This window comes from Protopterus annectens, chromosome 5.part0 (genome assembly GCF_019279795.1).
Source record: "Protopterus annectens isolate FY-2018-M chromosome 5.part0, PAN1.0, whole genome shotgun sequence".
Taxonomy (NCBI): domain Eukaryota; kingdom Metazoa; phylum Chordata; order Ceratodontiformes; family Protopteridae; genus Protopterus; species Protopterus annectens.
The window spans coordinates 1,613,730,632-1,613,743,196 of record NC_056735.1 but is presented as its reverse complement, the minus strand read 5'-3'; the positions used below and the strand labels follow the sequence as shown (position 1 = coordinate 1,613,743,196).

Sequence of the window (12,565 nt, the reverse complement as noted above, 5' to 3'; positions counted from 1 at the left end):
ACTGCTTTACTCATACTAAGCAGAGAATGGAGTGTGAATCCTTGCAAACTTATTCTCTCATTTCCACATATATGCATGCATGCATACCTAGCTTTGCTTCCATTTAGGTTGTTCTGATGCAGGTTGTGGGAGTTAGGCTCCCATCTAACAGTCATGGTCAAGTGCTTTACCCTGTTTGTCATTTTCTGGTGGATCTTTACTGGAGTTCGATAGAGCATTTCTGATTCTATAGTGAAGTCCAAAGCATACAGTTCAACAAAAGTATTTGCCAAAAATTTAGTGTATATCTGAAGCTATTTTTAAAAAGGTTGTCTTTTTTTGACTATGACATTTTTACTTTCCCCCTAACACTGGAATAATGATTACTCTTGGAGATATCTTATTGTTGCAGCAATGTTACATTTTATCATACTTATTAAATTACATGTTGTGAGCTGAAAGCCTACCGCTCGCACTCCTGTTCCAGAAGGGTGGTGAATTCATCACTTTTCTCCATGTATTCTGCATGCTTCCTTTTTTCATCTTCCAGCTCATAAATACTTTGCTTGTGCGATCTTTCAGCCATAAGTAATTGTTCCAGCATGCGCCTGTGAGTTTCCTTCTGTTTCTCTATTAGTCGGTCCAACTAAAAAGAAAACATATGATTAACTTGTATGTAGTATGCAAACCTTAATTTTTTGAATTTGTTTTAAATCAGTATTTTTTCCTAATCTTTGTTTTTCTGGCCTTTTATGTCATGTAGATAGGCATGGACCCAGTTCATCACTGTTTCTCTGTCATTTAACCTGTCCCCCTCCTACTGCTGAAGGAGATGCCCATTTCTGGGGCTCGGTCATGCATTACCAGCTACAGCAGGGCTGTGGAAATACAGAAAAATAACAACTCCCATTGTCATTAGTCCAGTGTATACTCATTTTTTCTAATGGTCATTGCCTTCAATTTCTACCCTCCTACCATGTTAGCACTGTTGCTGGATAGTAATGTGCTTAGCCATTTGACAGATAAAATACGCGTGTTATAAAGACTATACTACATAGGAGTATATTCTGGTTTTAACATAAATACCATATTGTCATCTGCCTTTTCGCTATCCTTTTTTTCTGTGTAATCTGACAGTGTCAAAACATAGTATATTTTTTCATTGTACATTTGAATATTTACAGAGTAAAAAAAAAGTTTTCATTGCATTTAATTGATAGTTACTCAGGAAACTTTCCTTGTGTAGCCATACAAAAGAAGCTTCAAAGGATTGTAAGCTGGCATCTTGGTTTGAAGACAACACTTCAACTGTGACCTAGACACGTGTGATTGATTAGTGGTCTGGGTGCTGAATGAGCAGGTGATGCTGGCTTCCCCATGTGGAAAGGAGGGAAGCAGCCTGCCTCATTACATGATTGATATCCAGAAAAAGTGGGTGCTACACATATGTCTGAGATGTATATACCAACAAGCTGCATTCTTTCACTAGCTCTAATACAACCCATTTGTGACTGCATTTGTAGATGTCCTTCCATATTACTGTTGAATTATTCTTTCCCTAAGGGATCTACCCAGGATACTCCAATGTCTGGACAATATACCAAAGCCTTTAGTCCTTATAGGTGTCATACATCATGCGTATGCTCCCCGCAGAAGGACTAGGGTATAAAGATGCTATATGGATGCACACACTCAGACCTTCTTTACCACAAGTCTGAATGCCATTGTTGAATGTCTGTCTGAATGCCTGTCTGCTATACTGGTTACCAAGCGGTGTTTTCAGATAAATGCCCCATTGGGGTTTCTTCTCTTTCTTCTATTTTTTGTTGTTGTTGGGTTCATGTCATCCAGAAAGGAAAAATGGCAGTGTGGGAGGCAGATTCTCCTTAAAGGCTGCCGCAACCAGTCTCTCTTTTGTTTAGTGGTTTCCATGATCATGCACACTGCTGTATCTGCCAGGTGTTTGTGCCTAAGATCCTACATAGTTGTCTCTCCTCCTTGTCCGTATACCTAGAGAATCACCATCTTAAGTTGTTGGCTCAGGGTGCTGTGGTAGAATCCTCCCATCCCATGGGCCAGCCATCTGCCAAGAAGAAGACCAAAAAGGTTACGTGTGATCCAGCTGCTGTCCACCCTCCCCTGGGCATCTGTCTTGAGGCTAGTGAAAGCCCAGAGGACCATCTGGTGGTTGCTTCGGATTCCTTTGCCACAACCATGTTGGAGGCCAGAGTAGATCCAGCTTCTCACACATCTTCTGAGGCTTTTCAAATGTCTGTAACCAACATTGAGGAGGAACCTCTGCTGATTATATCTGAAGGACTGAGGGAGATTCCTCAGGACTTAGGAAGAAGATTCCTATGACCATTATTGAATCTTGCTAAGGATCTGACACTCCGTGGGTGTTTCAAGTGGACATCCTGCAGAAGAAGAAATAGAAATCAAAGCAAATTTCCTGTGTTAAAGATTCCCAATGTGAATGTCAGGATTTCACTCTGGGTTTATTTAATGCTTTGATGGCCTTGAAACCTCGTCAAGGGTCTTTGTTCCTGCTCCTACTTGGTCTTCCACTCCACTCAAGAGACCTAGGAAACTGGATTCTTCAGATGAAGACCTGGACTCAGGGGAACAATCTTTGGGCTATTTTGTGGTTCAGAGGAGGAGGATTCCATAAGTCCAAATTCCTCTTAGAGTAGCTCTCCTTTGGGGACACCTTTGCCCATGTGATGGATTATTTCAAATGGGATTGTTCTCAAGTCACTGGGATTCAGACAAAATATTATGAGCTCCTACAGATTGAGTTTTCCAAGCCATCTGCTGTTACTCCTGTTCTGGCTGCCCTTCTAGATACTTTCTTGGCAGCTTCTGCAGCTCCTCACTCTCAGCTTCTACACCTAAGAATCGAAATGCATTTTATAAAGTGCCTGAGGAGTGCAAATTTCTTTATAAGTACTGTTCTGCTGACACTTTTGTAGTGTCAGTCTCCTCTGACGAGCCATCCAAGTTGCTAGCCTCTGCCAAGCTGTTGCTTTCTGATAAAGATAGTAGGGATATGGAAAGGCTTGGCAAGAAAATTTACACTGCTGCCACTTCATCCTTTAGGTCCAGGACTTATATGGCCAGGTATGTTTTGGCTCTCCTTTCTTAGGTTTCTAAGGTGGTTTTTGACCTTCCTGAATTGGACGGGAAGGCTTTGTCCCTTTCCCTTCTAGGCTGTACCTCTCAAGTTGCCTGCCGCTCGGTCAAATGGAGCTGTGATGCAGCTGATGCTTCTTCCAGGACTTCTGCCTTTGGTTCAGTTATGGAACGAAGTTTGTACTTGTTGATGGCTTGGTGCCAAACCGCTAAGTTCGAATTAAATCCTGGTGAAAACTATTGCGGTCTGTGACTTTTATACTGTGATATTTTATTATATTGCCTTGTTGCTGTGTTGTTTTGGATTATTCTTGGCTTCATTTTCAGGCTGTGTCTGATGACATTAAGGCCAAACCTTTGGATGCTCCTGTCTCTAATAAAAATGTTGGTTCTGCTGCTGAGTTGTTCAAGTCTCTCCAGAACAAGGGCAATGCCTTGCAGGAGCACAAACATATTTTTGTTTTGTCTGTTATCAATGCAAGTCTGTATGTGTCTATAGGCCATTTTTCCCCTCCTCCTAAGGGCAAGAAGGGTTTTAGGCATGCGCTTTCTGCAAAGTCTACTCAGACCCCTGCCACCCAGAAACCTGCTTCCCAGGATAAGCTGGGGTTCTGTTTGACAGTTTGCTGCTTTCTTCCCTTGGCCAGGTTCCCTTGTCCCTCTGTCTTTCCGTGTCTCTTACATATTGGTTTGAATCACTTCAGACTCATGGGTTCTGTGCCTTACCTGTCAGAGATATTTCATTGCTTGAAAGACCCTTCCTCCCATTTCAGGCATTCCACAGCTTCCTGGGGAGCAGCTCTTTCTTTTCCCAGTGATTTTTCACTCTCTTTTGGCTCGGGACACCATTCAAGAAATGCGTGGTACCCAGGAAGGGAGGGTTTTTTATTCCAGAATGTTTTTAGTCCCACAAAAGGAGGGCACATGGTGACCAATTATGGATCTTTACACAAGAAAAAATCTTCACCTGGATCTTGCAGCCAACGATGTAAAATTGTAAATATCCAGAGGGAAAAAAAAAACGGTAGCACACAGCAGGTAAGTTAGGGAAAGTATGTTTAATATAATAGAACACAGAGAAAGTACGCGCTTTCGCAGACAACTCCCGCTTCATCATACTAACATTAAACAGGTTTAACAAAACATTTTAAATAGACTCATAGATCACATAGCAACCAATAAAAACAAGACATAAAAGCATGTGGAGTACAAATTAAAGTACTAGCACAGCAAGGTGCTAATGTTATAAAATGGAATAGTCAACAACTATACAAATATCCTAACTATTTAAAACTCTAATAATACCTTCATAAAGCCATGTATTAAAATAATATATACAGAAATATATTCATAAAATACATAAGTATATGATCTGTGTGTTCAAAAATGCAGTACATATAAAAAGTATAAAAATATATATAAAAAGGCTGAGCACAGTAAATATTACTAAAAGGTTAGGATATTTGTATATCTCTGGATATGTACAATTCTGGATCTTTCCAGGCTGAACACCTTCCTCAAGATGCCTTTCTTTTGGATGCTCTCTCTCCAGATGTTATTTCCTTCTCTTCTACCCCAGGATTTTCTGGTATTTCTGGATCATAAAGGATGCATAGATTCACATCCCCATCAGTCTCCTCTTCAGGAGAATTTTGCTTTTCTTGTCTCTCCTTACATTTTCAGATCTCTGTTTTGTCCTTTGGCCTTTCTACTGCAAAGAATAGTCACCCAAATGCCTCTCTTCTGTGATTGCTTTTTTCAGGGTTTGAGGAATTCACATTTTTTTTCCTATCTAGATCTGCTTGCTCAAGCTCCTTCCTCATTTCTGCTTCAGGATCTGAAGTTCAATATTTTCCTATTACAGAGTCTGGGGTTTACCATAAAGTTCCAGTAACCAGTTCTGATACCTTCTCAGGATCATATTTTCCTCGGTTTCAGACTTCAGACAGTTCCCATGCTGGCTTCTCTATGCCTACTCCTAAAGCTCTGTCTCCCATTGCCTTTTTCCAGTCCCTTCTTCCTCTGGCATCTGTCACCGCCAGGGAAATTTCTCAAGGTTCTCAGGTTTATGGCTTCCACAATTTCCATGCTCCCTCTTGCCAGGCTCCATATGAGGAAGCTTCAGTGGTACCTGATGTCATTGTGGCTGTAACATTGCCCTCCTCTTTACTTCCCACTACCATTCCTTCCCTGTCTCAAGCTTCAGTTGAGTTCTTCAACTTTCACTCAACCCGGAGCTTCTTTTTCAAGCTCCAGTTCTAACTCAGGAGCTCTTTACAGACTCCTCAGACAGAGGCTGGGGTGCCTCCTATGGCTTCCTCAAGGCTCAGGGCTGCTGGCCTCCTCATCATAGATCAGATCACATCAGTGTGAAGGAAATGAGGGCTTTTCTTCCGTCTCTTCAGGCTTTTCATCCCGGTCCCCTCAAGTTTTCACAGACAGAACCACAGTGATGTGGTATGTCAACAAGCAAGGGGCACAAGGTGCTATCTTGTTTGCAGACTAGCTCTTCAGGTCTGGGATCTAGCTAACCAGTATCAAGTGACTCTTCAGGCAGTTTACATTCCCTCAGAGCACAATCTAGTGGTAGACTTCTTGAGCAGGTTCAGCACATAAGCTCACAAATGGATGCTTCACAGAGATGTGTTCCTAGACATTGCCCATCAGTTGGGTATTCCTCGGGTACATCTTTTTGCCTCCACTCTGAACAGACAGCTTCCTCTATTCTATTCCAGAGTCCCAAGTCCTCTGGCTTGGAAAGTGGATGCCCTATCTTTTCCTTGGAAGATGCTGTTTCTGTACAACCTTCCTTTTCCTTCCTCTGTAACCACATGTCTTGCACAAGATCAGGCAGGCCTCTCCCAGAATCTTGCTAGTGACTCCTTTTGGCCCAGACAGCATTGGTCCCCCCCTCCTTTCTCACTTGGCCAGGGGCAATCACCACAAGTTTCTTCACTGGGTGGACTGTCTCACACATGACAAGAAATGTCTTATCCATTCTCATTTGTCCAGTCTTCAACTGACGCTTTGGGTGATAAGGTTTTGATCACTTTCAAGAACCTCTGTTCTGAGTACATGCTTCGAGTTCTGCAGGAGTCCAGGAAACACACTACCAGAAGATTATATATGTCCAAATGGAAGTGATTTTCTGTCTGTTGCTTCTCTCACCATCAGTATTCCCTATCTGTGGAAGCTCCTCTGTTTCTCTCTCTTGTGATCTACTCCATTGTGGGTTGGCATATTCTTTAGTTAAAGCTCACCTGTCAGCAATTTCTGCTTTACTGTTCTTGACGTCCAGATTTGAGGTCAAGCAGTTTCTTAAAGGCGTCCTTCATATGAGGCCTCCTAGGAACCCTGTTCCATCTTCTGGTGACCTCAATTTTGTACTTGAAAAATTGACTCGGGCTACTTTTGAGTCTGCCTCTTCAGCTTCCTTACAGCATTGTACATGGAAGACTGTTCTCCTGGTTCTCACTTCAGCCAACAGAGTGATTGAACTTCAGGCTCGCATGGCTATTCCATATTTTAGTTTTCCACAGAGACAGAGTTTCTCTTTATACTAATCTTCCTTTTATGCTCAAGGTGGTCATTGAGTTGTCCCTTAATCAGTCTATTCATCTTCCTTCATTTTTTCCTTCTATATAGACTGACAGTGAGAAGGTTCTTCACACCTAGGATTTATATAGACAGCTGAGGTTATTATTTAGATAAAACTGAAGTTATTTGCAAATCTGAACAACTTTTTGTTTCTTTTCATCCCAGGGCTTTGGGTTTGGCAGTTTCTAAGCAAACCAATCACCTCCTGGATTTCTAAGGCCATTATTTTTTTGTTATTCATTTATGGAAAATATCTTTCCTCGTAGGTAAAAGTGTATTGTACTAGAACAGTTGCTTCCTTTGGTGCTTTTTTCAAGGGTTTGGATACCTATTCCATCCCTGAGGCTGCTACTCTGTCCTGTATTCATACCTTTACTAAGCACTTCAAGTTGGATATTATTTCCAGGATCAGGCAGACTTTGCCAAGGCTATCCTGCATGGGTTTGTAGAGGGCTGTTCTGTGCCTTGCACCTCCCAGGCTTCCTGTTGAGCTCTTATGCTCTCCTTTAGGTAAATACTGCAACAGTAATATGTAAGGGCATAGTATAGTTGTGTAAAATCTTACCACAACAGTAGATGTCATTGTTGCAGTATTTGCTTCCTCCCTCCTTCCCCCTCCATTTTAGCTCTTGCCCTGTAGATTTTTTACCCTCCTGTCCAAGTGGTCCTTTGTCATTTTCTTCTTTCTCCTTCAGGATTGCACTTTCTTGTCCCTAAGAACATCCTGTTTCTCCTGGGGCTTTTTCAGGTCTGTGTGTGTATGTCACCTTTATGCCCTACACCTTGCGTGGGGAGCATACGTGTAACTTATGATGCCTATAAGTACTAATGACCGGACAGTGGGCTGTTCTTGGCAAGAGATCCCTTAGGTAAAGTATACTGCAAAAGTGAAGAGAAGGACATATACTGTTATGGTAAGATTTTACACAACTGTACTTTCACTGGAGCAGCTTTGTGGGACTCTTGCTTATGTTAGGTTGCCATGTGAGATCAGTATGGCTTAGCAAGGAAAATCATTTACTACTTGTCTGCCTGGATGACGGCTATTACTCTGGTCAGTTCTTGCCCACACTCAGCAGATGGGGAATGAACAGGCAACAGTCCAGAAGTAAGTTTGATGGTTGGCAGATAAAAATACAGGGAATAGATCTTAGAAAAAATAGGCTTGCTGCCATGTCAAAAAAAGCATTTAGGGAGATTTTAATCTGTTTGCATTTGAACATATAGGTCTGCTGGTGATGGAGTTCATCCTTTTTCTTAGTAGGTCTACCCATTCAAGAAGGTCCTAGGAGCTCCAGACATTATATGTATAGGAGCCTCCTTTGATTCCTTCCTGGAAATTGGTTCAACTGCCTTGATTGCTTTTCCATTTAGTAGATAGTTTCAATTTTGTCTCTGAAGTAGTTAATTCTTTTGTCTACTTGGGTCCATCACTGCTTGGATGCACAACATCAGCTCAGGTGTTCTGTAAAACAGTTGTGCTGCTTTATTTAAACATATTGGGGGTTCAAGTCCCTTGCTTCACATTGAGAAAGGTTTAGTTTTGCCAAGCAAACACTTCTTAGTAGATGCAAAACTGTATTGTCTTCCATCATCATAAATCTCTTAAAGCTGACTGGTACTGTAGTAAGAGTCTTTTCCACTTTGGGAGTGACATTTTTCATTGTTTACAGTATCTGTACAGCTGACGACAGTGGAACTGTGGACATTTGTTCTGCATGACTTATTTTCTGGTCTTTATCCAGATGTTTTTGTGTCAGCCATGACCATGGGCAGACTGAGACGAGAATTAAACTCTGGCACCATCAGAACCACTGGCCCATTTTTCAGTAACTAGTGTGGAATATTGAAATTATTAAGAAAAACCAGGGAAATGGATTAAAATAAAAAAAAAAAAACTGAGAAATGTTGAAACCGTATTTAATATTATATTATATATCATTAAAATTCTAATTATTTATTTAACGATTAATATTAAACAATTAAATTATAATTAAATAATTAAAAATACTTTTAAGATATTCTTTAGTTTTTGTATTAATTTTAACAAATCATAAATGTTTTTTAACAATTTTTTAAGTACAAAAACTTCTCTCCCATGCAACTTGCGTGAAAGAAAGTGTTATATAAAGTTAGGCCAATTTGTAGCATAAGCATCTGTAAGTTATATCAGTGTAGATTAGGTGACAACAAATACTTCAGTTTTTGCATGCTGTGCATGACTTACTTTCTACTTCTATGTCAGTATTGTCTTCATAGGTAGGTACTAGGGTATTGGCCTGCCGAGCCAAAAAGGTACCCTGGCTTTTGCCACCCAAGAAAATTATTTTCCTGTGCCACTGTCGAGCAGAGCCACAGAGGTGATCCCCGGGGTGAATTTCCTATTTCCCATCCAATCAAGATTTTTCTTGAAGAGCGCTAATGAGGAGCTATGTTTGATATAGATAGGTAGTTTATTCCAGAGTATGGGAAGCGTCTGGGACAGGAATCTATCCCTCCGGCATGTTCTGTTTTTTGTGGTTACAAGGTTTAGGTCCCTAGAGCGTGTAGCTCTGAGGGATTGGGATTTCTTTAAAAGGAGCATGTCCAACAGCTCTGGGTTTGACATAGCTTTGTATGTTAGGCAGAGATCACCTCTGAGTAAGCGATATGCGACAGAGTAAAGCTGTAGATGTTAAGTTGTCTATCTCGCCTTCATTCTTGCTGGATGGGTTCGGAGCCGACCTCGGCTCCGACTCGGCCACTCTAAAGCTCGAGAGTTGGTTCCACCGGCTCGAGGCTCCCCTTATATCCCACAATGCTAGGCGAGAGTTACCTCAGATCTCGTTTGCCGCTACAGCTATCGAGGTTGGTTTTCTACCGGTTCTTGGTAAGTGACTTTTTCTTGTGTAATTTAGTCTATCAAAACCCCTTTAATTTTAATATTTTTACTTATTTCCCTTAGTTTAGAGAAATTTTTATCCCCTTCTAAAAAATTTCCGTTTTTTTCCCTCAAGAACTTTAGGTTCTTCCCTTGGGCCTACAGGCCTTTTCTCTTCCCTAGTGGAGTGTGTGTATTATTTTAAAATCCTAGTTAGTGGTTTTATTATAATTTAAACTTGACAGGGTGTAATTAGTGTGTTTGTGTGTGTGTTTGTTTACACCTGTTAAAAAATGTCTAAGGAAGCAAAGGTCTCCGGATTCAAGAAGTGTGATGCGTGCTGTCAGAAAATGTCTCTGACAGACGCTCACACTTCTTGTGTCTACTGTCTGGGGCCTTTGCACCTGCAGGACTCCTGTGCTGTGTGCCATGGCTTCAGCCCCAGGGTCCTGCAGGAAAGAAAAAATAAATTGATATTAAGAGGTTTACTCAAGCCAGAGGATTCCCTTTCTGTTTCTACAGGAAAGCCCTCTAAGGCATCTAGGTCTTCGGCTCCGACAACTGAGCCGAGACCTAAGGTTTCTCAACCTTTGCTTTCATCGGCTCCGGCTGGAGCCGATAAGTCTCAGTCCACAGTTTCTGTGGCTCCCTCGGCTCCGGCCCGAGCCGAGGTAGCAGAAGTTTCCGTGTCGGCTCCGACCAGACCTTCGGAGCCGACAACTAGGAAGAGGTCCAGGTCACCATCTCTTGGCTCCGTTCATTCGGCTCCAGGATCTCCCCTGCTGTCTGAACGGAGCCAAAGATCTCACTCCTCCAGGTCATCGAGGCTGTCGGATCATGACCTTCAGAGGGTAGTGAGTCGACTTCTTAAGTCCGAGGCACTGGCCCAGATGCTTCAGAGCCCGACTCATCAGTCGATGCCTGCCCCGGTCCATCAACATATTCCTCCTTCGACTCTCTTGAGCTCGGGCCGGGTCGTCGGAACAGAGACTGTGATAGCGTCGGAGCTGATACAATTGTCTTCGGCTCCGTCGTCGGCTCCGTTTTCTTCCTTGGAAGAATCTCGGCGCTGGACTTCCCTCGTCGGCTCCGAGGGGGTGAGTGGCATCGGACCCTTGTCCAACCCCCCTCTCCCTCTCGGTGCTTCGGCGCTGGTGAGTTCGGCTCCGACATCGGCCTCGGAGCCATCACTGTCGGTGCCGAGGGGGGTTCTTAGCTTCTCGGAGCGGGGACCTCTGGCTCTGCCTGACAGGGGTGCATTCGAGGTCATGCGGAGTGTGTTAGAGCCTGGCTCTACTCCACAGTCGGCTCCGTCCGCCCCTCCCTCTACAGTGCCTCAGGTTAAGTCGACTCACTCCCTCATCCCGGACCGCAGAGAGCCAGCTCCTCAGGAACCCCTGTGGGATTTCATCCTCTTCCGAGGCCTCTCCTGATTTGGCAGAAGAGCCCCTCGGAAGAGGAAGTGTAAGAGGAAACACATTGACTCACCTGAGTCCATCACGTCAGACACAGATTTGGATGATTCTGAGGGTTCCCCGTTCCCCTTCTGAAGATGTCTCATTTGCAGACATTCTGGAGATCCTGAAACAGAGGGAAATTGGCCAGCCCTCAACCCTTCGGAGGACGAATCTGTGTATCTTGAGGCGTTTGGCTCGTCCTTCCACCTCCTGGGTGTCCCCCCCCTTTGACCCCCTCATGCAGGTGGTTGCTAAGAAGGCATGGACGGCTCCTGATTCAGTGGACCCCACTCCCAGGAGACCCTCCAAGTTCATAACGGCACCAGCAGACAAACAGTTCTTAACAAAAGGAGTTTCTGTGGATGCTATGGTGGTAGCTGCTGCCACTAAGAAGGAGCTAGCTGATCCTTCAGTACCTGTCCATCCACCTAACAAGGAATCTAGGTCCATGGACAGGTGCGGAAGCGGATGTTCTCGTCAGCGACATTTACCATGCGTTCGCTGAACTACCTGTGCCATTTTACTCGTCTTCAAAGGGACTTGATCAAGGAAGCGAGTGAAATGTTAAAGGACCCTACAGCTGCGGGTTTCCAAGATAAGATGAACACGCAGCTGGCTACCCTTAACTCCATAACCAACTCCTCCATGCGCCTTCTTTCTTACGCGGCTGATGGAGCGAGCAGAGCCGCAGGGACAGGTGTGGCCTTACGTAGGCATGCCTGGATGCGGCTATGCAATTTATGGACCCCTTCAAGACGTCTTTCACTAACTCCCCGTTTGATGGATCATCCCTCTTTGGTCCTCAAGTGAAAGAAACCTTGACTAGGTGCGAAACTGATGGCAAGACCCTTTCTGCCGTCGGAGTCCGTTTTTCTACTCCTTCTAGGCCTTACCCCAAAGGCCAGAAGGGTGGAAAGATGTGGTTCCGTAAACAATCTCAAGGGACTTCGCCTGACGCACAGAGTCGTTTCCCTGCCAGAGGCAGAGGCGGGAATAACAATGGTAGATGTCACCCTAGGGGCAGGGGGGGTCCGCAGAACCAGGGCAATCGGGAAGCCTTCCCTGACAAGCCCTTTCAGCATCCCTGAGGTGTTGCCCGACTGCCCATCTTCGGAGGCAGTCGGGGGAAGATTGTCACTGTACCCAGAAGCCTGGCTATCCCTGACTCAAGACAAATGGGTACAGTCCATCATTTCCGAAGGCTATTCTATCCCCTTTCTTCGCATTCCAAATCAGTCAAAAAATCCCTTCCAGATGTTCCACCCGCTCAAAGGGATCTAGCGGTTTTGGAGATTTCAAAACTGCTTGCAAAAGAGCAATTCAGCCAGTTCCAGCAGACCAGCAAGGATCCGGAATCTACTCAAGGTTCTTTTTAGTTCCAAAGAAAACAGGGGACTGGAGACCAATTTTGGATCTCAGTGTCTTGAACAGATCAGTCAAGAAAACAAGATTTCGGATGGTCACGCTGCAATCCATCCTTCCCCTTTTGGGCAAAGGAAACTGGATGTGCTCTATAGACCTTCAGGATGCGTACTATCAC

The 12,565-nt window shown here is 43.8% G+C and overlaps 1 protein-coding gene across 2 annotated transcripts in view; it reads right to left on the bottom strand.

Annotated features, from left to right (window-relative positions):
- Positions 1–12,565, bottom strand: part of FILIP1L (filamin A interacting protein 1 like) — a 2,033,704-nt gene that overhangs the window by 632,029 nt on the left and 1,389,110 nt on the right. For both annotated transcript variants that reach the window (XM_044071370.1, XM_044071371.1), the window contains one exon: positions 447–625. In XM_044071370.1, the coding sequence (XP_043927305.1) occupies positions 447–625 (179 nt within the window). The remainder of the gene's footprint in view (positions 1–446; positions 626–12,565) is intronic.